The sequence below is a fragment of the Aphelocoma coerulescens genome, chromosome 1A, assembly GCF_041296385.1.
Source record: "Aphelocoma coerulescens isolate FSJ_1873_10779 chromosome 1A, UR_Acoe_1.0, whole genome shotgun sequence".
Lineage (NCBI taxonomy): Eukaryota > Metazoa > Chordata > Aves > Passeriformes > Corvidae > Aphelocoma > Aphelocoma coerulescens.
Window position 1 is genome coordinate 64,887,182 of NC_091014.1, and position 24,130 is coordinate 64,911,311.

General features: G+C 42.9%; 1 protein-coding gene across 9 annotated transcripts in view; it reads right to left on the bottom strand.

Moving 5' to 3' along the window:
* Positions 1–24,130, bottom strand: part of ITPR2 (inositol 1,4,5-trisphosphate receptor type 2) — a 246,210-nt gene that overhangs the window by 16,095 nt on the left and 205,985 nt on the right. For 8 of the 9 annotated variants that reach the window (XM_069003276.1, XM_069003280.1, XM_069003275.1 and 5 more), the window contains 7 exons: positions 22,859–23,034; positions 21,388–21,552; positions 18,516–18,711; positions 16,341–16,433; positions 11,808–11,935; positions 10,289–10,454; positions 8,891–9,051 (listed from right to left, as the gene is read on the bottom strand). In XM_069003276.1, the coding sequence (XP_068859377.1) occupies positions 8,891–9,051; positions 10,289–10,454; positions 11,808–11,935; positions 16,341–16,433; positions 18,516–18,711; positions 21,388–21,552; positions 22,859–23,034 (1,085 nt within the window). Of the gene's footprint in view, positions 1–6,802; positions 8,795–8,890; positions 9,052–10,288; positions 10,455–11,807; positions 11,936–16,340; positions 16,434–18,515; positions 18,712–21,387; positions 21,553–22,858; positions 23,035–24,130 lie in introns of those variants that run through there. The other variant, XM_069003279.1, reaches the window with a different exon arrangement.

Consider the following 24,130-nt stretch of genomic DNA (forward strand, 5'->3'; position numbering starts at 1 on the left):
CCAGACCCCTCCTCGAGTTTTTAAGGCCAGCAGCAAGCAAGAAAACAAACAGGAACCCAACTCGGCTCATTTATTTTAATTTGCAAATTGAACGGGTAGAAGTTGGAAGGAGGACAAGGAGGCTGTGACTACACTGCAATATCAAGGCAGAACCAATCTTTGTAGCAAAATCTCTGAAGCCTAAAGAGACAGGTGGCCAAACCTTGAACATACAGAGGAAATCAAGCTAAGCTTACAAGCGAGCTACAATATTACAGGGGCCAAAAAGACTAGGTCTGGATAGCATCAAACCACTGATTCTGGATCTCAGGGGGGAAAAAAACCCCAAATATCAATGAATATACTTCTGAGGAGTTTGAGGCTCCACTCTGTAACTTGAAATTACATCACAGCTGTATACACAGAAGTGATTTCCAAGGAAAGAGGGGAATAGACAGGGTTGTGTTTGGTGCTTTAGAAGTTAACAAGAATGTGAGGGGCTGAGCAGAGACAAGAGTTCTGTGCCATGGCCACTCCCTCCCCGAGTCAGCTGGGGAATGAAGGTCATCACCAAACCTGACTGTGCTGCAGCACCTGCCCTTGATACCAAGCTTTCTCCTGCTTCAGCTAATGGCATCATTTCTAAGGAGGTAGGATCAGATCCATGGCTTCCCGTTCAAGCAGCAGCAGGATAATTAATTTTGCCTGTCTGAAAAGTATGTGTATAAACATAAAACCACTGAAACCTCAAGCTTTTGCAAGGAGGTACCAAATGAAGCCCACCTTTCCCTTTATTTACCCACGTCTCACGCATCACTGAGCCAAGCAGGCCAACTAAATTACTTATGGCAGACCAAAGAGCCCATTGCTGGAAGATGCAGAGCCCTTCAAGTAGAAAAGAAGATGCTCAGCTCTCTTGAAGAATAGGAGCTTTGTGCAAAGATGCAAAGTCCTCACGTGATGCTAACTTTTCATGCTTTGAGAAACACAAATGAGCAGGAAAGCAGCTAATTAGGCACGTTACTGTGATTGCTTATTTTATGAAGTGGAGAGGGAGGTGTTCAGCACTTTAATGAGATAATAGCGTAGAGGCAAAATTGTGCAGAGAAGCAAAAATAGCAGTGGTCTTCCCACAGAAATGAACATTATTTTTGAGCAATAAGAAAAGCAACAATAGAAAAATAACTCAATACCTAGCAGCAGAAAGAACAGTGCCTCAATTTATTCTGTACATGTAAAACCTGGATAACACTTGGATATACGAGGGTAGAGGGACCTCCCCTCGTATATCCAAGCAGTGGCTGGACTGTGCAACGCCCAGCTCTATTTTAGTGACTGTATCAGTCAATAGTGATCCCTCTGAGATCCTCTGTGGATTTGTGGCAGGCCTTGATGCAGAAAAAGGACTTTCTCTGGGACTCTGTGCACCTAATCCAAAGCCCTGGACTCCCCACAGGTCCACGTGGAAGGACACAGAGAGCTGCATTCTCACTCGCTCTCCTATTTTGAGCACAACAACAACGTAAAAATGGGAGCCGTAAATCATCTATTTAGGTGTATTTCTTTAATTGCTTATTTTATGAAAACCCAACTGCAGACAAAACCAACACTGCATTTCCCAGGAAATGAGCCTGCCTGTGAGACCTCAGATCTTATTTAGCAGCCGGCTTTTGTGCTCTCAGTGTTACTGCCATGGTAAGTAATTACTCATAACGTGACATGCATCCTATCAGCCTTTTAAAAGTAATTAAGAAAAACTTGCATTGCTTAATGATATGTACATACATCTCATCCTTGCAAGTTTGGCTTTGATAACATCTGCTAGTTTTTGGAGCAAAGCCAGTCTTAAAAAGTAAAATAACCCAGCCCTAACAATGGGAGCATTATTAGCTTCCCAAAAGCTATAAACTCCATGCCCCACTCCAGCACAACATTTGTGTGCACAAGTCCTGTAAGGATTTTCAAGCCTGTGAGTTGCCAGATCAGAAAGTTCATGCTGAACTAGAATTTAAGATAATGAAGAAGCCTCAAAAATACTGTTTATTTATAGTGAGACAGTTTAGGAGCTGCAGCTCACCATCCCTGGCAGACTCAGGTGCAGCAGCTGAAGGGGTCACCCTGATCAGCTGGTGCCCTTCCTCCCTGCTGATATTATCCCTCCTATACAGAGGCAGCAGAACCAGTGCCGTGTCCTCTTCTCAACCAGTGCAGTTCAGACTGGCGTGACTTCAGTGGCCATCAATTTTCACATTAGTACTCTTGGCTGTGAACTGCAGCAGCTCAGGAGTGAACAAACACGTCCCTGGTCCTCCCCCCTCTGCTCTCACTGCGGCAGAAGGGTATGGTGGACATCTGGGGGAGGAAACTCCTGGAATTGTCTGGGATGAATCACCAGAGTGCATGTGAAAAGCACACGGAGTGTCTTCCTGAGATCCCAAGTGCCCATTCTGCAGTATTCATGCTACCTTGGATTGACATTTCTCTGCTTTAGGTCATTCTCTCTACCCATATGGTGTTTTGTGATCCTTGGATCTAATAAGAATATCTACAGAACTAGCAGAGAAAACTTTTACCTCCAAAATTCAAAAGGGTGATGGATAACAGAATAGAAGAATTTTGGATGTCAGAACTTTTTTCTTCCTTCTCCAAAGAAGCTTTATTTTAAGAGCAGAGGTCAACAGCCCTCTTAGTACATATTATTTTATTACATTCTCTGACAAAAATTGACAGCAGTAAAGAACAGCTTGTTCCACAAACCCCCATGCTGTCAGCATGCCCTTCCCCTTTCTGTACAGCGCTTTTTCACTGTCTCCACCTCTCCTGCCTGAATTTCCCTCGGAGCTGCCTCCCCTAGAAACTCCACGTGGTCTGCTCGGGGATGGCCACTGACTCTGTCAGACATCAGGGCAGCACACCAGGGTCTGGCATCGGTGAAACGCCTTTTGCTCACTGAGTAACCCTGGAGCAACCTCTCCCAAGGTGTGAGGGGATGGACAGGCAGCCTCCTGACCCACAGCTGTTGGGCTCCATAGGCACCCTTGGCTCACACCTTGGCTGTTTTGACAGTCAGCTACGTCTGCTGGGGTTGGCTAAGATGAAAAAAAAGCCCCTTTGCAGGGTGTGCCAGGGGCCGTGCGCAAGCAGCTCTGCCTCCAGGAGGGAGCTTGTCCCCTCGCCTTGCTCCTGTACCAGGGGGTCACAGCCTCATGGAGTGGCTCTGGCCACAACCATCTGACCCCTGGGAGCAGCCAGGAGCTGACATGGCTCACATCACACCTCCCCTCCCGAGGTGGAAACATGGCAAAACGCAGGGCAGCAAGGCAGGAGAGAGGAGGATGCCGAGGGAAAAGGGCTGGCGCTGCCCAGCACACAGCATGGGCAGAATGACAACTATTGAGGCTTCTCAATGGCTCATTTGGCATTATTCCCAGCACTGCTTTTCAATCTGACACCCACTTCTGGGTATCTAATAGAAAAGAAGGCAAAAGCATGAGGCTGGAGGTAGGAAGAACAGAAACAACAGCACCAGCTCAAAGGAGCACTAATTTCAGCTGAATTTTCAAACTTCACTATTTAAAAACAGCAAGCAAAACAATCAGAATGTTTCAAAAGGGGAATACATTTTTCCTCGGGGCATGGCTAAATATCTCTTTTATTTAATAATTTAAAAGAAAAATAATAATTAAAAAAAGCTGACACCTTCAAAATATTTAAAATAAAGCAGTTAAAATATTTTGTCACACGACTAATGCCAGGTCATTGCTGTGCCACAAAAGTGCTTTTAAAAGAACTGAATCAGAAGATAATAGTTCAGAATTTCAGGCTGGTGTTGCTCAACCTGTCTCTACTGCTTCCTCCCTGCCACATTGATAGGAATAAAAGGTTCGTGGTCCCAATGACCATAATGGAGAACAGGAGAACAGAACCTTTAATTTCCCAGCAAAGATTGCCTTGCTTTAGAGAGATGGTCCAATTCATGGCAGCATCCTTTACTCTTAGGAGCATAGGCTGGTTTTAGAGCATTTTTCAGCTGACTGAGGAGTTACATAATTGCACCAATTACATCCAATTACATAATTAGGGTAAATAAGTAATAATATAATTAGGTGCTGTGATTATGTAGTTATGACAGGTAGCACTAATGCTGATAAAAGCCATTACGAAACTTGCTAAGAACTGTGGACAGAGCACACGAGAATGAAACTTTCAGGGCTTCGTTTGCTAAAGTCTTTCATTCTTCCAATGGGCAAAATAATTAATTTAATTACTATGCCGCTAGCCTTTTATTTTTGCAAATGAATAGAGGTACAAATCATAGGCTAATTCATAGCTCTGTTGAGCTGCAAAAAATTCAGCAGCTAATCATGTCCTTTTTTTTTTTTTAACCTCCATATATCTATTTACAGCTACCAAAGCTTGGGTGAAATATGTGTGTACAAATTACACCTCTGAAAAGCAAAGTACAAAAGTTTGGACATTAACCTTCATTGTTCCAGTTATCACATTAAACTGTCTCCTCTGACAAATGGACACAAGGAACAATTCAAAGATTGCTGTATCGATGTAATACAAGTTATGTGCATCTCTGGGTTTGCTAGGGATGGTGTTTCTGGTTAAATGGGTTAGATAAACAGGGTTTTTTTCTACAGGAATGAAAATTCAATAGGGGAATCATTCATGCAGGTTCTTAGTGCAAACACAAGGCATGCAGCCAGCTTTTCAAAGTTTCTGTCTCTTCAGATATTGTATAATACCTGTCTGACTTCATAAAAGAGGCCCAGAGAGCAAACAAATACTAAAACCTAGTGCCCTGCTTTAATATTCATTAATATTTCACCCAATGACTGATAAAAGATAGTGTGCAAGAAGAAAGGACAGCGCTGGAAGAGCAGACGTGCTTTATTCCCACCAACACCTCCATAAAGCTTGAGGTGTATGAACTGCATGCTGCTCTAGAATACATTTTATGCTTGATGCTTTTTTCTAAAAATTAAAAAAAAACCACAGAAAAATTAATACCTTTCTTTATGAATGCTGGATAGCTCCTGACTACTTCTATCACTGCTCAGAGCAGTATGCTAAGTACTGAAGCAAACACAGAGCTGCTGAGAAAATCAAAATCACAGGGAACATCAGGAGTTTGCAGAGACAATGTCCACAGTCCAGAGCAGGAAAGCAAAAGAAGTGCTCTACCCCAAGGTCTTCTGAGGCCAAAGACAAGCAAGATAATGGGAATGCCTTGAAACAAACCACCCCTGGAACAGAAATACAAGTGAACTTGGAAACCTGCAAGAATCTTGCATTTGAGTGTAGGGTGCACACAACATCATCCACGTGTTTCTTCCCCCTTCTTGAGAAGTGAGCTATGATGTGTAAATAACTCCCATCCATTTTGGCACCCAGCCTGTCAAATAATATTCCAAAACAAGGAAACCACAGCATTCCTGGTATCTGTTGTGCTATCAGCAAGCCGTAAACCAGATGCTTCACTGTTTGCTGGATAAATGATACATAGAAAAGACTGAGAGTCACAAAGTAGACAGTCATATTTTTGGGGCTCTGATGAAGCTGGGCAATGGAGAAAAGAGACTATCAGAAACTGATGCTTTTCCTGGTGCTTAGTTAATACTGGTAATTATTCCAATGTTACTTTTTGCAATACTTTGCAAGACAGGAATAGGCAAATGCAAATAATAAATTGGTTCCTCACTGCAGTTGTAGGGGTAGCGAGGATGATACTTGAAGCTAAACTCTACTTTCTATTCAAGTTACTGCAGCATACTCCAAAATTTTGACCTATGTGTATTGAAGGATAGATCTGAGTCTCAAAGACTGGATTTGGGCAGAAGATCTCTTCTTTACTCTTCACTCTTTAAGTGATCTGGCTGTGAAAACACAGAATTCCATTAAATTCCACAGAATCCACTACAGCTACAGAAGCAGCCATGGAAAGCATTCCTAATTGTTACAAAAACTAATAGAATTAAGAGAGTTCTTCCAGGAGTATGATTCACAGAGCTTTTTCAGCCATATTTTGTGTAGTATGAAATATAAAATCTCATTCCACCTTGTCCTTTTCAAAGAGGTCCCGACACTACCCTGCTATTCCAACCACCATATATTTATAAATATTTCTTGCAATCCCATACACCCCCAACAAGCCTTTTTCAGCAATGAGTCAATTCCACTGGCAAGTCCCTTGTAAAAGGGTAATTTCAAGCCTCTTTTCTGCCAGATCCTAACCAGGATGTGCTTTCTTACCCAGGACTTGGTCACCTCTCCTAGTATCACAAGGACGGTCACTCAGCCTTCAGGCTGTCACAGAGCCTGAATCAGCTCCTCTCTGTCTTCATGACAAAAGCCATACTCAGGCTTAATTAGTGCATGGAATGTAGAGCATCTCACGTGCCTGTGGTGTAACTCATTACTATCAGGCTGTGTTTGGTTGGGACACACCAAACACATCTGCTACAGCAGCTCATATGTTTGACAGCTGCAAAACTGCCTCTGAGAGTTTCCTTTTTGACTCTTCTTTTGGTCCAGAGCAAAGCTGTATCTCTAAATCTCTTCCAGTTGAATATCATACTCCATTCCTCCAGTCAGATTATTTTCTTTAATTTCTTAGTATTCCTTGTAGCATGTGATAGACTGTAAATTCTTTGGCTCCAAGAGAAAGTGTCCTTTTTTTTTGTTCACTTAAGAAGTTCCAATTGCTTCTGCTATGCAGCACATCTTCCCTGGATTTCATACTAGGAATTTAAACTACACAAAGACACAACTACTAATCTCATACCAGACACTTGTAGTTCGGTCAAACATTTATTTCTCCTTTTTTCTCCCACTCCACCATTTATACTTTCATTCCATTTAAGCTTTACACTTCTAGGTCCATAGGTACCTCTTCATGATCCAAAATAACCTTTAACTTTATAAAGACTGATGGAAAAAGAGAGTTTAATAATCCCAAAATCTGGATTACTGCTAAACACTTAAACAGCCAGCACTCTGCCACAGAGGAACCAGGGCTTTGAGAAATCAGTTCAGTGCTTAAGGTCAGGTGAGTTTTTGGTGCTTTTCTGTTAGTATTTTAGATATTCCAACAGGAGTTCCAGCCATTAATGCAGAAGTAAAATGCATTAGTGAATTACACATCAGAAAAGTCAAACCACTGCTGGCACAGGATGAATACACTTACTGTGAATATTAATGCATCTCTTGGAATTAAACATTAATACTTAACATACATACCACAAAGTTTAAAATCTTACAAACATTGCAGGGAGAGGAAGAGGAGGAATGAACAAATGAGACAAGCCCCAAAGTCTGATTCCACAAATTAAAGTGTATTTCTGAGATAAGCCAAAATATTTCCATGGGTAACAGGACAATTTGCTACTATCAGTAATTTCTCGTAATGCAACAGCATCTACAAAGATGTGTTTTATGTTTACTACCTTGCCCACCACCCTGCAGAAGTGTAGATCCATCACTGCCTACAGTATACACGCTCTGAGCTGGGCAATGAGACTGACGGTTCAAAATTCATGGAAACAGGCTGTTCCTCTGTACCTGAGCACTGAATTCCCACCACCTGCCACAGCACCTTCCTTTCTAGTGGCAATAGCACTTACAAAAGCTCAATTTAAGTGCAGCAATCAAGCACACACTCCTGTCTAAACACAACCATTTCTACTAATGTGAGTTCTTCAAGGTAAGCTCTGCGTAAGCCTGCACAGTGCTTGGGAGTCAACTCTAATTTTAGCCTGCTCCCAATTAGGCATCTTGTCTAAACTAACCATTTAGGCTTTCAAGGGAGTGAGAAAGGGGAGTCAGCCCAGCTATCCTGGACATCCATCTGAAGGCAGGATAAATAACCCAGCTTTCTGCACTGACAGGGCAGAAAGGAGCTGGGATCGATTGAAACCCGGCGCCTGACCTGACGACAGCTGAAGTGAAAGGAGAAGAATCTTCCCCTTGGCTAAACTGGGGACTAAAAGGCCACCCAGCACCTCAGTAATGAGGCTGGGTAGTATGTCCAATCAAAAGCCTGATGAGGGATAACAGAGCGATAGCCTTGATAAGAAATGTGGCTCCAGAAGTGCATAAACAGCGAAGCCTGATGCGCATTTGGTTACAGCCTCCTCCGGGATTCAGACATATGCCAGCTCTGCAACCACAGAGCCTGGCACAGGCCCTGAGCAGTGCAATACCTGCCAGCAAGTCCACAGGAAGAAAATGCTGCACCAGAATATCCCAGCAGGCAGGCAGCATTCCTCAAAAATGAAGCCCCAAGCCAGGCAGCCTTGATAATCCATCCTTCTCAGTCACCAGAATGAACCCTCTTTGGCAGCAGGCTGGAAACAACGGAATCGAACACCTCTCTGGCCCAGTGTCATCACATTTCTCTCTCTGAATCCAAGTACTCTCACTGCTTCCCAAGGCAGTTTCTGTGGCTCTTAAAATCCCTGTGGCTGCTCTGCTTGGTCTTTTCACTCGCTTGTTCAGAGCAGCCATAGGAGAAAAGCACCAGCCCTGAGCACTGACCTTGCATTTCAGTGCTCAGCAGGAGATGTTATTTTTCTGGACAGCAGCCCAGAGACACTGGACAAAGCTGGAGTAGCAGCAGATGTTATGATGCATGCTCTCCTGCCCCAGCTTTGGCTAATGAGGCAGCAGAACCCACAGAGCATGAGAGCACCGACGCCAAACTGGAGACTGCGGCCTGCACCTTCATCTTTTTCATTATGTTTAAGAGCGGGTTTTGTTGCAGACTAAGACACGTGAAAAGATCTTTAAAAATACAGATCGATGCCTCCTATTGTTCAGAGAGAGGGGAAAAGAAAGATATTCTCTGCCCTAGCTGCAAGGAGCATCTCTCAGTTGCATAAAGCACATGCCCAAATTGACTTACCACAATCATTTGTGCCACGTAGCTCTCCGGGCCAGTGTATTCAGTTGGATCTTTAACTTTGACAAGAACTATAAAGTACAAATAATGCCACATGTTGTGTTCTGCCTTTATATGCTCCTCAAACGAAACGGTCTTGTTATCAAATTTGTCTCTCTCCAGTCCTGCAAAAAGAGAAGAACATAAAGCCAAAAAATAAACTTCAACATAAAAATACACAAATCTGTTAAATATGTTAGAGAAAGGAACCTAACCTAATTTAAAGGACCATAAATTTGAAGGATCTTAATTTAAAAGCCATAACTGCCAGGCAAGAAATACCAGGCCAGAAGGCATTCCTGACAGAAGTCTTTCAACGCAGCATTTATTCTCTTTTGTGATATTTCCTCTTAATAACAATAACAATATAATAAATATATTACAGTTTTACAGTGCCTTCTATGCTGAGGGCTATAAAGTTCTTTACAAGTGTTGGCTCTGGCTCTTCCTAGATGTATACTGGGAAGCACACGGTGTGCAGTCCAGGTCCTGGTCTTCCAAAGATTTATGCACACTTTTAGCACGAAGCATATAAACAACCCCACTTAAGGTTCAGTGGGATTGTTTGTGGTCTTAAACCTGGCAGAGAGGGTGAGTCTCTGCAGCTCTATTGTCACACAGTCTTTACAGAGCTGTAGTCATAAGAATTTTTTTGGATTTTTCCCTGTAATGGGCCAGATCTCAGAAGAATACCAGAAGTGAGGAAGGAGAGGAACCACCAATGTTTGCCTCCATATTACTGCTCTCCTCCCTGCATTTCCTGTCCACAGACACTAAAGACATGTTGTGCTCTGCACAGCATTCAGCCCTGTCAGTACAACAGCCTACAAAAAAGCAGGTATTTCTGAAGTCCCCCGGGGAGTGAAGGCCTGGCCCTCTTTGTGAGTGCACTTCAAAATAAGTGTGATTTATCCATGGGCTTTGCAGAGATGATTTCCACGGAATTCTTTTGTTCCCTGCTTCGTACCACCTTCTGAAATCAGCAGTTCTTGCTGATGCTTCCCTTCTGGAATGCCCTGTGCTGTGAAATAGAAGCTGCACTTTCATCTGCAGCTCACTCTGTGAAACAGAGTCAGCAGCTGCCCCATCTCCAATAGTGGTGGTGATGCAAGTGTGAGACACAGCTCTTCTGCCTCGGATTCTGGGTGGAGACTGAGAAGCCATCTCTCAGCAAAGCTAGCTTTTGATTCATAAACCAAATCTTTTTCCTACTGAGAGGGAATAAATTTGGAATCAAACTCTGACATTTTTACAGACTTTCCTTGTAGAACATAACCATGCCCGGGGTCCAAGCTTTATTGAGGAATAGTTCATTTTCATTCCTTTCACCCTCAAATATCTCAACAGATCAGTAACACCTACCACAAATGAAACAGGTGGTCTTTAGTATCTCCTCCTTTTTCTGCTTTTCACTCCTGAGATCAGCAAATGTGTCAATGATGACTCCAAAGATCAGGTTGAGAACAATAATTATGACAATGAAGTAAAACAGAAGATCATAAACAACTCGTGCAGCAAACAAGGGCTCCTGCAATAACAAGGTTGCAAGAAGGTATAAAAATAGCACAACTCTAAAATATTAAACAACATTTTCACATTAGCTCAAGCAAAGCTACAAATTTTTCTTTTCATATGCCAAATTCTGTTAGCCTTACTCACAGGACTAGGGAGGGACTATCTATGTGTACGGAGGCATAAAACCCAAGTCCTTTCCTTCACCATGATAGAGACCTGAAGTCACCCAATTGTTCAGTTTCCTACACATTCATGTGGATAATAGCACTACCCTTTGTGGAGTGCTTCCATGTAATTAGCATTAAAGAGCTGCTAAGTGGCACGGGTCAATTTCAAAGGGTCACTTTCAAAGTCTGTAAGTGCTTACAGATTCCACTGGGGATAAACTTTGGCTCCTGCAGAACCTCCCGGTCTTCGAGACAGGATATAGACTCCTACTACCAGCTCTTCCATCCAGATTCGAGCTGTCTCTGGACTCTTGCAAGCCCTGCTGAGATCCTACTTAATCCTGAATTTATTTATAACACTTATGGTGTGGCTCATCAAGCAAAGTGCTGCTAGATTGACTTTCTTTGTGATGTTCTTTTTTGAGCCTAAATAAAAATGCATGAAGCCACCCAAATATTATGGGAGGTCCTTAAATGAACTGAATTTTTGAGGAAACTTCTGGAAGAGAAAATATGCCATAATATATGAAATTCTATTTTGACTTTCATGCTGGACCTATTCAACAGGACCTATTCCAGGGCAGATGCCATGCTGAATATAAGCTAAAATGTCCAGGTGGAACTCCCTGGGATCAGTCCCTGCCCGTTCCTCTGGTGCCATGGCTGGGCCCCCCGGAGCAGAGCCTGGGCCCTGCTCGGAGCCCTCCCTGCACACAGGGACACACAGGGCTGAGGGCCCCTCTCAGCTGGGGCTCCTCTCCAGGCTGAACAGCCCCAGCTCCCTCAGCCTTTCCCTGTCAGGGATGCTCCAGGCCCTAAATCATCTCCACAGCCTCTGCTGACCCCACTCCAGGAGCTCCCTGTCCCTCCTGTCCCGAGGATGCCAGGACTGGACACAGCACTCCAGATGTGCCTCCCAGAGCTGACTTCTTAGCAGTGCTTTGAAGGTTATGATATTTTGCATTTTTCCAGAAGTGGCAAACAACTACCTAGAGATCCCTTCTTCAAGTATCATCATCACACCAAGCTTAGCTCTTCCTATTAAATATCCCATCTGGAATCTAAAAATTATGTGGATAAATCAACTGTGTGACATGAGATCAGACTAGATACAAACACTGTCTATGACCTCCAAAAATTGACTTTGGCATTCATGAGATGTACAGGGAGTAATGCATTTCCTCAGCCAAAACACTCACATCTTTGGAAGGCTTTCTGAGCACGTCTCCCACACCACCACCATTCCGCAGGCCTTGGTTTAACACAGTCACAATGCACATGAGCAGGGTGTCACAGGTCCTTTCTATTCCATCCTCCTCTTCTTCACCTGCAAACAGGAACCACAGCATCAAACAATCACTCATCAAACAAAGCTACAATTCTGTGTGTTAGAGAAAGCAACTGCAAGACACATCTGCCTCTCGTATTTCTCATCCAGAACCTCATTGATCATCCCCACCCAGGTGCACATCGCTGCTGGTGACATACTTAGGTACATCAGGCACACTTAGCCTGAAGAGAGACAGAGAAAATCACAAGCAGGGCTCCCACCAGAGCTGTTAATGACCCAGAGCTGCCATCTCTGCTCATGGGAACACCCCTTCTCCTTGCAGTCCTCCCACTGCTTTTTCAGTGGGCCCCCTAAAAACGCAGCATAGACAAGAAGCAATATAAACAGAGAATTAGAAGCACATTTGTAAAAGGATTGTCTTCCTGTGAAATCACTTCTCTACCTACTCATGCACAAGCCAAGCCATGTTAGCATTTCAAACCATTAAGGAGGGGCTGGCTTTTGTTCGAGCCAATCTGTCCATGATCTTTCCACCAGCACACGTGCCCAAGCACAGGTCTGACAGACATTAAATGAAAGGCTCCCCCTGACCTCAGCTTTAAAACTTGGATTCTGTTCTTATCTGTGCTGCAGAGCTGCTGCGTGGTTTTGGCCGAGCCACAGAGGGTACTATTGTGCAGGAGATATTTGAACGTGCAGAGGAGCTGGGCTGGAACACCAACCCCAGGGGGACTTTGTCCGCCTTGGCCAGAGTCCCTCCACCACACGCTCCCTGCATCCACAGCCTCCCTTTGAAGAGCTCTGCTTGAGCTGTTCCCTGTGTCCTGCTGGCTTGGGCTGAAGGCTCAGGGCTGTGATTGCCATTCCTCCTGCCTTCCTTTCTCTTTAGGGACACTCTTGCTTAGGCGGGGAAGGCAGCGATTCACACTTGGTTTGCTCTGTGCACTCATTGTAACATAGTTTAATAAATAACAACATCCCGCTGTGAGAGTTGACTGAAACACATATTTAACAGCCCCAAACCACCACATCTGGGGCACTGAGATAGACTCTGATACATTGAATTGACTGCAAGCACTCACATTGCAGACAAGTAATTTGGATTTAAATTTAATTTTGGATTTGGGTTCCCAAATTGTGGTGCAGGCATCCCGGCTGGGATGGGCAGGACAGTGCTGGTGGCTGCTGCTTTTGCCACCACTGCTTCTGTGCCACAGGCAAATTAAATGAGAAAGAACTCCCTACCAAAGGAACTTTGAGTAAAAAGAAAAGCAAGAGCAGACATCAGGACAGACTTCCCTGTTAAACTACATGGTCATTACAGACACTACTCCCACAAAAAATCCTGGATTTAAAAATAACTGCTTAAATATTGAAACTGAAAGGATTGAAACAAGAAACTTTTTTTATCCTGTCATATCTAGATTTTTTTTTTACTAGTACAGTGATGTTATTCATACCAACTAATTTTTGCTGTTGTATCCTGTCAAACAATACTCCACCTTTTTTTTTTTGGAGCTGTGCTTGAGAAGGAGACCATCCACAAAATAAATTAAAAGCCTTGAAAAAAGCCATGGCTTCTATTTCCTTTAGGTAACTACAATATTTTCACTGGTAACAAGACCAGACTCGGGTGCTGGAAGCAGCAGATGATCAGATTGTGGTGAACCAAGGCTGAGAACTGGAGAGGGAATTATCTACCAGCAGCCCTAACACCCAATTCTCCCTGTCCATGAGATGCTAATTCAGAGCAAGCCAGGCTTCAGAGAAACAAGATACATCACCTTGTGCATCTTGCAGCACAGAGCATCAGCATCCCAGAAAAGCTCCCAGAAAAACAAGCACAGGTTGCAAGATCTTTGCCAAAGAACCAGACAGCCCAAAGTCGGCAGCAACGTAGGCTGTGGGGAGTGTACAGACATCGTTTCTTCTGTTCTATTTCCACTCCAAGATGTGGAGCAACAAGAGCTGCCTTCAACCTGGGAGCCAGGCAACCCCACAGACACATGTTCTGCCTCAGCTGTTCTGTCTTCAATGCTCAACAGCATTCACAGTGCGGGCTCAGCTCCTCTAGTCACCAACTGTGCCCATACTTGAAAGAAAGGAGTGGATCTGTAGAGTGGATTGTTGTTAAGGACCCAATATTGACACCAGTTGAGGTTCAGGGGGGGTTATTTGCAAGCAGTTCCACCATGGAGAGTGGCTGGTGAGGGTCTGCACAGCATTAGTCAGGCTGTCTTCTGATTAAATTGAATTCAAAGGCAAATCTGGTTAAGCGCTAAGCCAACCCCACAATGTCAATCATGGGGCAGGGGCAGGGATAACAGGAAGATTTACTTCAAAAATCCTCATCTGATGGCCCACGTCAGGTGAGACATGCCTGTGCCCACAGCAATCCAGCACAACTTGCACAGAGCAGGACCAGGCCTGGCAGTGGAAGGAGTCCTTGGAAATGTCCCCTTTACAAACAGGTATCTCTGCACTTTTCTTGCACAGGTCTTTATGGGCTACAGAGGATGAGGAGATACATCCTGTAGGATGTGAAGTTCCTTTAAGTGATTAGGCACTTCACCAGGCATAGACTTAAGTGATATGGAAATATCTTTGGAGTGGAGAGAGGGAGACTCCGAGGCAGATGAGGTGAAGTATTTTTATGCTGACAGCCCAGAGCAGTAGTGAGCAGCAGGCTGCTGAGAGGGGAGGCTCTCTGGGCACAGCACACTGGCTCCCAGGGAACTCCCTCATCAGTCAGAGCAATGACTGAGCACAGGCTCCACCAGCAAAACCCAAGGAAGAAGCAGAGTCCCATCAGAAGAAATGATCAGCAGCGATCTGATCTGAAAAGCAACATAATTCATGTCGCACTCGGGACCTGAGATGCCACTGAGAACAATTTCTCTTTCCCATACACAGCTGTGGACTTCTCTGGTGCTACAATGTGAAACTCCCCATATCTCATAGAATCATAGCACCATTAAAGTTGGAAAAGACCTCTGAGACTGAGCCCAACCACTCACCTAACCCTGCCATGTTCTCCACTAAACCACATCTCAAGTGCCACATCCCCACACCTTTTGAACACTTCCAGGGATGGTGACCTCATGCCTTTGCATTCCACCACACTTACACTTTTGCCAGAGGGGAAATCTGTCCCAGGAAAAGACAGAAAGTAGAACAATTCTTCTGACCAGGTGGATAAGGTGAGCAAAACTGTTCTTGCTGAATGTTGGTGGGTTTTAACGGCACTGGATAAATGAAATTTCTTCAAGATTAAGTAAGAATGCACTTAGACATTTTGTACAGCCCTCTTTCATTATGGTTTGATTTTAAAGGAGCAGTACCCAAACAATGAGAAATGTGAGATTTCTATCATTTAAAGAGCTTGGCAAAAGCCACACTGCATCTCTTTGACTGATTGATTACTCTTTGAATGCAGCAACTTTGCCAATAGCTCTTAGACTGTTTTCTCTATCTAGCCAGACAGCTTCCCATGTTGTTTATGAGGCCTGTTTACACACCAGCTGGGGAGAAAAAGCCTGCTTTTATAGCCCTTTTCCTGAAGCCTTTGATCCTAAAAGCTCAAAACTTAGTAGTGGAAGAATAAAGCTTACGAAACAATATTATATGGGCACACAGGAAGGGACCGTTTATGTCCTCAGTTTCAGCCCCCAGCAACCACAGGCAACTGTGGCAATAAATATTTTAAGCCTGCAGACCATGCACACACCTCCACTGCAAAGGCCACAACACATCAAACCAAACTTAATACCTGCAGTGAAAGATCAGCCACCTCAACCAGACATGGAAAGAGTGGGAGACAGACTTGTGGGCCTGGATACGGGTTCTTAGGTCTTCTGGCTACAAAACAGCCTTGGCCCAGATGCATGTAGAAAAAATACCCAAAAGGTTGCTGATAGATAATGTTATGCCATGACAGTGAATTTCTGTGGCCCTAACTGCATCCAACAGTGGCTCAGTGTGTGCAGGTGAGGATGCTGCAGACAAGCAGCAAGCTTCTTCTCTCAGCTAAGTCACTTGGCAAGAAGCAACCTGTCTGTTCAAGCATAATGATTCAGCAAGCTCTTTTAATAACAAAATTAATGTCAGTGCATTTGGAAATCAGGTGTGGGAAGCCCTCCCATTAACAGCAAAGCTGCCAACTAAGCTCCAAGCCTTGCAGAAATCGAGCACTTCTGACTCACAACAATGATCGTCACTTCTCACACCGGCAGAAGTCCCTGCAACAGCAACACACAAATCAGAGAATCACAAAGTGGTTTGGCTTGGAAGGGACCTTAAAGATCACCTCATTCCAACCCTCTGCCACAGACAGGGACACCTTCCACTAGACCAGGCTGCTCCAAGCCCCGTCCAACCTGAACATTTCCAGGGATGCCTTGGTCCTAAGTGATCATTGGTCTGAAGGAACTTCTGTACTAACCGGGGTTAAGAGGTGGGATGCTCGTGGAACAGTTCTCTTTTGCACAGGCTCCCATCATTGATGTCAGGGTTGTAGTGGGAACTTCACCAATACCTGTCAAAAAAGCAGGATGTTGACAAAAAGACAGGTACTACATTGATGTTAAGTTTTAAATCATTATTTTCTAGGAGCAAATCACTGGGTTGGAGAGTTAAGAAGAAAAAACAGAACAAATTACACCAGCAATTCCTCCCTCCTCAAAAGAGTCTGCCTCAACAGCTCAAAGCAATCACAATGAACAAAAACACAGTTTTATATTTACTGTATATCACAGCTCTTCCCATTTCATCTCCTGAAATTAATGAATCTACATCAAATGCGGCTGCTTCTGGTGAGAACAAAATATATTCAAAGCAAGAAACAACTGTCAGATATGAAAATAATGTCAGTTTTTAAAACCATTAGATAAATTATTCACAAAAGCTGACAAGAAGGACACCAAGCTGATGTTCAGTTATCCTGAATGTAGAATATTTAAGGGTTTTCAAGGATTATAACACAGTTTGGTACTCATTTGTAAATATGTATGGGTTTGTGTAAAACACTAATTTAACATTCCCAAAGTGGTAAATGTGTACATCAGCTTGATTTTATCAAACCAATTTTATCTTGTGCACCTTCAACAATTTTCTGCATTTCAAATTAGAGATACAAAAAGGTTTAAGGAGAAGAAAATGAAGGCAAAACTATACAACAAAATAACAGCCTAAGACAGTATATCTAATGCAGAAAACATGCACTCTGACTTACTCTTTCTGCTACTTTATAAAGAAAAAATTTGAAGCACTTGTCCTGGGAAGCATAATGTTCCATCAACATGCAGTCAGCATATTTTCTTGATGAGTTTTTGATCAGAAATGGCAATGTATGAAGCCAGCAAGAACATACCCACACCACAAAAATCTGCCAAGAACTCAACAGAAGCAACACAAACACACAGGAGCTGCTGCCCTGGATCAGACTGGAGCCGCATGTAGCCTGTTTTATTAAGATGGTCACAACTACCTTTCAAAGTGAGACTTCACACCTTAAGTTCTGTCCCAAAAATAAATGGTAAATCACATATAAGCCAATTTAGCCCCTAATGGATGATCAGTGGCAAAAAAAAAAAAAAAAATAAAAAAAAATCATGGTGTGTTAAAGAAATCTGTTCTGGTTGTTTTCATATGGTTTCGAACCAGCTGTAGAAGCACGCCAGGCCCATGAGTCTTGAATGACCTTTGCCTTGTTTGTGAGCTTTAAATCCTAAAAAAACAACTTCAGGAAAAGGCTGGCAAACACTGAGTGCACACAGCCCCGGCTGGATTCTGCCAGTTCTGTGCTTGTGTACAGGTCTGAAGAGCTCAGCATTTGGGAAAATCATGCCTCTAGGAATTTAATCACCGGCTATTCTCAGGTATTTCTCTGCAGCCAGTTACTCCCCTGCCCATGCTCCCAGCAGGCTGGTTGGCAGCACACACAAAGCTCTCAACAGACCAGACCTGGCTCTTTTCTAGCAAAGCAAGTTTGTAACTCTCTATTCACTTTACTAAAGCCTCTCATTCCAGCAAGCTGAAATCCTGGCCTTTTAAAAACTGGTTCCAAACCTCCAAATTACTTTACTGAAGCCAGGATTGTACACTAATGATTATCATGAAATACACACTGAATTTAAAAGATGCTCCTATCAGTAGAAGTGTGGATTTTGTAACAAATTTCTGATGGATGAAGCTTAAAAAGCAATGAAATGAATACAGCTACTGAACATGTTAAGAACACATGCCTCATACAGTACACAGAAATTATTATGGGCTGCTTTTAAGGTGGGATGAGAACCAGTACAATCCACTTTGAGCTGCTTTTCCCGATACTTAGGAAATACAGGTTATTTTTTTAATGTTATCACGAGTTTGTGAAGCAAACACAATAAATCAAATGTGTTAGATTTTAGTATTTAATCAAATAAGCCCAGACTAAAACAACCCTATACACATTATATTTTACACAGAGAATTAATTGAGTTCTAAGGTATATGGAATTAGTTCTGCTCTCACACAGGCACAAATAAAGAAATTTTATGTCCTTAGATGAAAAGTTAGGTTAGGCAGACAGAAAAAGGGATACATGGGAAGCAAATTTTAATATAAAAAACAGTACCTGCAGCAGGGGTCCTGATTTTCAACCTGTCAACCTCCATGATAAAGTCATCTTTCAGGAAGAGGAAGCCAATGATGGAGAAGAGATAAACCAGGATGAGTGCTAGCACTGCAGTGAGGATAATTGAACGGCCATTCCGGGTAACACTTTTTATCACATTTAGCAATGTCTCCTCCCTGTACACAAGATCAAACAGCTGGGGAAGGCACAGAGTAGAGGAAAAGTGAATACAAATGAGGCAATATATAGATGCTACATAGGAAAACAATCTGAGCTATTGAAACACGTATCGGGCCATGTTCTACATTCTCAGCTTCATAAACTCACATTGATTTCAGTGGGAGCTTGGGCATGCTTATGGAGGAAGAAATCTAGCACAGAACTTTAAATTTTAAAATTAATTATAGCAAAATCCAAAGCCACAAAGTATATTTGAGCCTGACCCAGAGACGGCCAACACCTACCATCAAGATTCGGTCTTTCCCCAGGTTTAAAACCAGGCTAGATTAAAATTTAAGAAGTGTCTTAATACTATGGATCTATATTTACAAACTAATTTTTCATGTTCTCTCCCGTCTGACAAACATGCACAGACTGCAAACTCAAAAATGCATTCATACATGTAAGTAATTACATATTTGTAAACTTTCTTTGAGCTCATGGCATCATGTAAATATCACATGGACAAGGATTGGGGCCACCTCTTTTTAGGACAAACTTAAATTCATGGCACTGTTTGCATAAGACTAGAAACTTCTATTCTTCTCTACCCTGCACTATATGCTTTCCTGGTATTTAACTTTAAAGAAAAGTATATATTAAGATAATATTGCTTTAAATATTGCTTTAAATGTCAAAAGCCTAAACCAGCAATTAAATGTGACAGGAGCTTTATAAGAATCTGTAACTTTTTTTCTCTTACAATTTTCTTGATGTTCTATAGCACTTTGGACCTTATCTATAATGTATGTATTTCTACTTCCAAACATTAAGATTACAGATATAACGTGACACCACACTATGATTTATCAAAACGCTCCACAGAAGAAGGTATTAGCCACAATTTGTAAGATCTGAAATCCACAGCCCTGTGAAAGGATTAATAATAAAGGAAGAAAGAGGGGGACAGTTATGAACCAATATTAGAGTTTAGACTACATCCACTACTAAGTGAACACCTGGAAGCAACCTGGGAACGTGGATAATGTCCATGAATCATGGACATTGGTCAATAGCAGCCACTGAAAAAAAGTAAGTATATAAAATGTTTCTTAAGCTGCTCGACACTTTGCAAAGCATTTTAAAACAGAGTTCACCTAACTCATTGAAGGAACAGCCAATAATCTGTGCATTTTTTAAGCAGGAGAGTTAGATCCATTTGAAGAGGGTCCTGCAGCTACAGCCACAATCTTGCCTCCTTTGAAATCTGCCCAAACTTTGAAGCAGACTTTAATGTCAAAATCTGGAAAGTCTGACTTGAAGAGGCACTCTACCTGAGTTAGCACTAAACCTCTGAAAATTTTAGTGTGCTTAACACGTCTTTGAAATGCTGGGAGTTCACCACTATTCAGGAAGCTGAGAAAAAATACAACAGGAAAGTGAACCCATGTAAATGACCACAATTTAGTCAGTCTCCCTACAAGTTTTACATGTTCCACTATAGAGCAAAAAGATTAGCAAATGAGCAGTGAAACACCTTTTACTGCTACTCAGCATGAAGGGAGCAGTTAGTGAAGTTTAGCATAATTTTGAGTGATTCATTTTCACTGCACCTGTACCACGTTATTAAGAGGCATTCCATCTGGGTAATGGCAACAAAAGAAAATGAAGTGGGATACATTTCAAGTGATGAATCTTCCTGCTACACCACAGGCATGCCATCCCCATTTCCCAAGTAATTTGTTAAAAATGTATTGGGGATGAGGAATGGAACCCTTTGGTACAGGTACTGATGCCTGGAGTGGCTACCTAAAAACAGAGGCTAGACAAGAATAAGAGAATATTTAAGTACTATATATTATAATATAATATAATATAATATAATATAATATAATATAATATAATATAATATAATATAATATAATATAATATAATATAATATAATATAATATAATATAATATAATATAATATATTTAATATAATATATTAAATATTAAGTATTTATTTGAAGGTCTTTCAGAGGTACACCCTGGGCAGTCAAAAGCCTCCACCCAAGATGGACCCTGGGTCACAGGTTCTTCACACTCTTTTAAGTTTGGTCCATTTGCATATCAGGGTTAATTCTCCCTTTATAACTTCAATTAATGATGTAATTACCCCAAGTTTGCCCCTCCTCTTCAGAAGCTTTTAGTTTACACATTTTGGGCCTAGGACAATCGAGTTGTCCTTGGAAAGCAAACCTAGAGAGGCTTTGTTATGTCCAACCAGCATGAGAGAGCAGAAGTTAACAGGCCACAGGAAACTTCAGAGTTACACACTAAGCAGTACAGGATTTGAAAAATACAAAAGTTAAAACCTGAAGCATCATTCCCCCCACACACCACTGGACAACTGTCCCTGAAATGTTAGGACTGACAGAAGATACAGGAACGGTGGACACAGAATAGGGAGACAGCTGGGAGAAAGGAGTGGGCAGGGTGATGATTGTCTGAGAAGAAAGGAGCAAACTTTCAGCTCTAAAACAGATAAAATAAGTCCTAACAGAAACAGGTTCTAATAAAAACAGCAGCTCCTAAGGGGCAGCAACACAACGGCATGCTAAAAATATACATGATTTGGCTTGATTGTCAGGAAGAAATTGAAGACAGCTGCATGGGTAACGGTATTTTCTATTTTTGCAAAGTTTTCCCCTCCACAGAAGCACGTACTCACCAGGAAGCTATAGAAGAACTCGTGCACGCAGAGGCCCAGCATGCAGACCAGGACATAGGCCACGTGGTAGAGAAAAGCCATGTCCATGATGACTGCTCTGTAGCCACGGGTGAAAGTCCCACGGTTCCCAACAAAGCTCACCAGGAACACGATTTTGTTACAGAGCTGTGGGGGATAACAAAGGCTAGGTTTGTGCCATCAGAAAAATCCTGGTATTTATTGTTTGGTTTGCTGTCTAGATAGGTTGGTTTGACTCAATGCACAACCTTTAGATAGCTGGAGTGAGGTGAAAGAAATCCAGCTCTGACAGTGCGCTGGGAATGAGCCCACGAGGGTGAGTGGAAGTACATCACCTCTCCAACACTGCACTGTGCCTCATTACGTTGTGATTATTCCTATAATATTAGTTATAGTGAATAGGTGGGCAGGATTAATGTCACAAGGCATTAAAAACCAGCTGGGGAGTGACCTCCCAACAGTTTTGAGTTTAGACCCAAGACTACGTAAGAGCAGCTTGGCATGCTACTACCAAGAGAACAATAGTAACACAACAGAAAGTGTGTGTGGGGGGGTGTGAGATCTATTTCCTTCAGATCGTGTTCTTCAATACAAAATCCATAAAAAAACCCCTCAGAACTGAGGACATTTTTGAAGTGTAGCATTTAAACAACAGTGTCAGTTTCTCCATGGCTCCTGAGCTTTGCCTGCACACGAGCAGCAGTGCAGAAGTGAACAGGAAAGGGTCTCACCTCATCTCCTGGGCAGTCCAGGACAAGGAATGAAGACTCAACATGACTCCTTTGTTCGCTAATTTGACGTGGGCAAGCGCTGCTTACTTGCCTTTACCTTTGACTATATGTCTGGGTGTTTTTCAGTATGTGAAATTCTCACACACAGAACTGGTGGCAAACAGCCCAATACTTTGTGCTGGGGTGCATTAGAGCTGTAGCAGTCAGGCAGAAATTTAAATAAATTACTTGTGAGCACGACTGTGTATCTTACCAAGCTCAGTAAGCATGCAGACTTATTCATGTCTAAGTTAAGAGATCTGGCAAAGGGCTGAGAGAATTTTTAATTTTGAAAACTCTTTTCTTCCTGAAAATACATTTAAGGTCTCAGAAACATTTCACAAATTTGTGTCAATAGTGCTGAGTGTACTGGTAGAGAAAATTATTCTTTTAACATGAGAAACTGTAGATTTTTTTGAAGCAATATTTCTTTAAATTTCATATTGTTTTTGTTTTTAAAATATTTGCATATGCACAAAACTAAACCAGCTTTTTTCTTAGTTTCCCACTTTGCTGACACTGCTGTTTCAGGATGACTGGAAATGATTTATTTTTTTGGCTTAACCAGTGAACCAGAAAAAGAAGTTTTTTCACAGCTCTAATCAAAGGGTTTTTTAATAGGAGACCCTTAATATCTTTCCTTCTGCTGAAAGGGAAATTCTGCTTGCTTTTGAAGTACTTACATTAGCAGCACCAAGGAGTATCAAGGTAGGACCGAGCCCTATAGTATATATAGACCTGAGAATAACAGAAACCAAAAAGGGTCGAATGCCAACAGGCTTGGAGATGAAAAACAGCATTGCTGTGCAAAATGCCACTGCTATCCAGAGGAGCACGGAGAACAACGGTGAGAGCGTGCCTGTACAGAGGAGAAAGGGAGATTTGAGAAAGGCATCTTTGGAGACTCCATTTTTCACCAAGAAACGGATCCAAAAGATCAATTCCTTTGCCAGTAGAGCTAACAAAAGCGTGATTCATGCATCACAACTGCTGACCACGGCTTGCCCTAATTGCTGCAGGAGCTATTATTCTCAGAGTATTGTTGCTTTTTGCACAGGTAATAATACGAGCAGCTAATGAAATTTCCATTAAAATCCAGGGAGTGCTCAGAGATGGAACAGTTTACCCTTCTCCTGGAGCAAGCTACTAATCAACTCCCTTCTGCAGGGATCATTAGGGCTCCTCCGGTCCGATTCCATGATTGCTCAGCTACAGAAATAGCCGGTCCTGGGGGCAGCACAGCAAGTGGCAGCGCGCTGCAGTGCCACGTTTCCAGCCCCGGCTCCCGAAAAAGCAGCTCCCTCCCGAAGGGCTGCGGATGTTCCGCGGGAGCCTCCGCCTCTGCACGGGAGCGGGGCACTTGGCACGGAGGGAGCGGCCGCGGGGCGCGGGCAGGGCCGGGCAGCATCTGCAGTGCCCGGAGCGCTGAGCGGCTGCGCTCGGCTCCCGGGCGCGCAGCGGGTCCCGGGCGCTGCGGGCGCGGCAGCCGCGGCTGCACAGCCAGTCCCGGCTGCTCTGCAAGATGCTGGCTCCAGGCGCTCCCCGAGTTTTGAGACATGCCCCTGTTTTCCCTCTCCCCTCTGCTTAAAGCCCTGGAAACACACCATGTTGCTGTGCTATAAAAAGCACATTCAGATCTCAGGGCGCTGTCACACTTGTACACTGACTTCTATTGTTATGGGATGAACTGAGAGGTCAGTGACGGCGGAGAAGGGAATAGAAAATTGAGCTAGACTCACAATAGAAATCATGCTATCTCTTTGGCAACAGATACACAGCTGAGCAGCATCACTGGGATTAGAAAACAATGAGATGAGGCCCTAGCCTCAACATTGAGATGGCATCCGAACTTTTGCAAAGTTCAGGAGTGTTTCTATCCCTGGCAGGAGATTCAAGGTCAGCTCTGTCAGAGAGTTTCTTTGCCAAGAAGATTTGGAAACTTTTAACGGATCCTA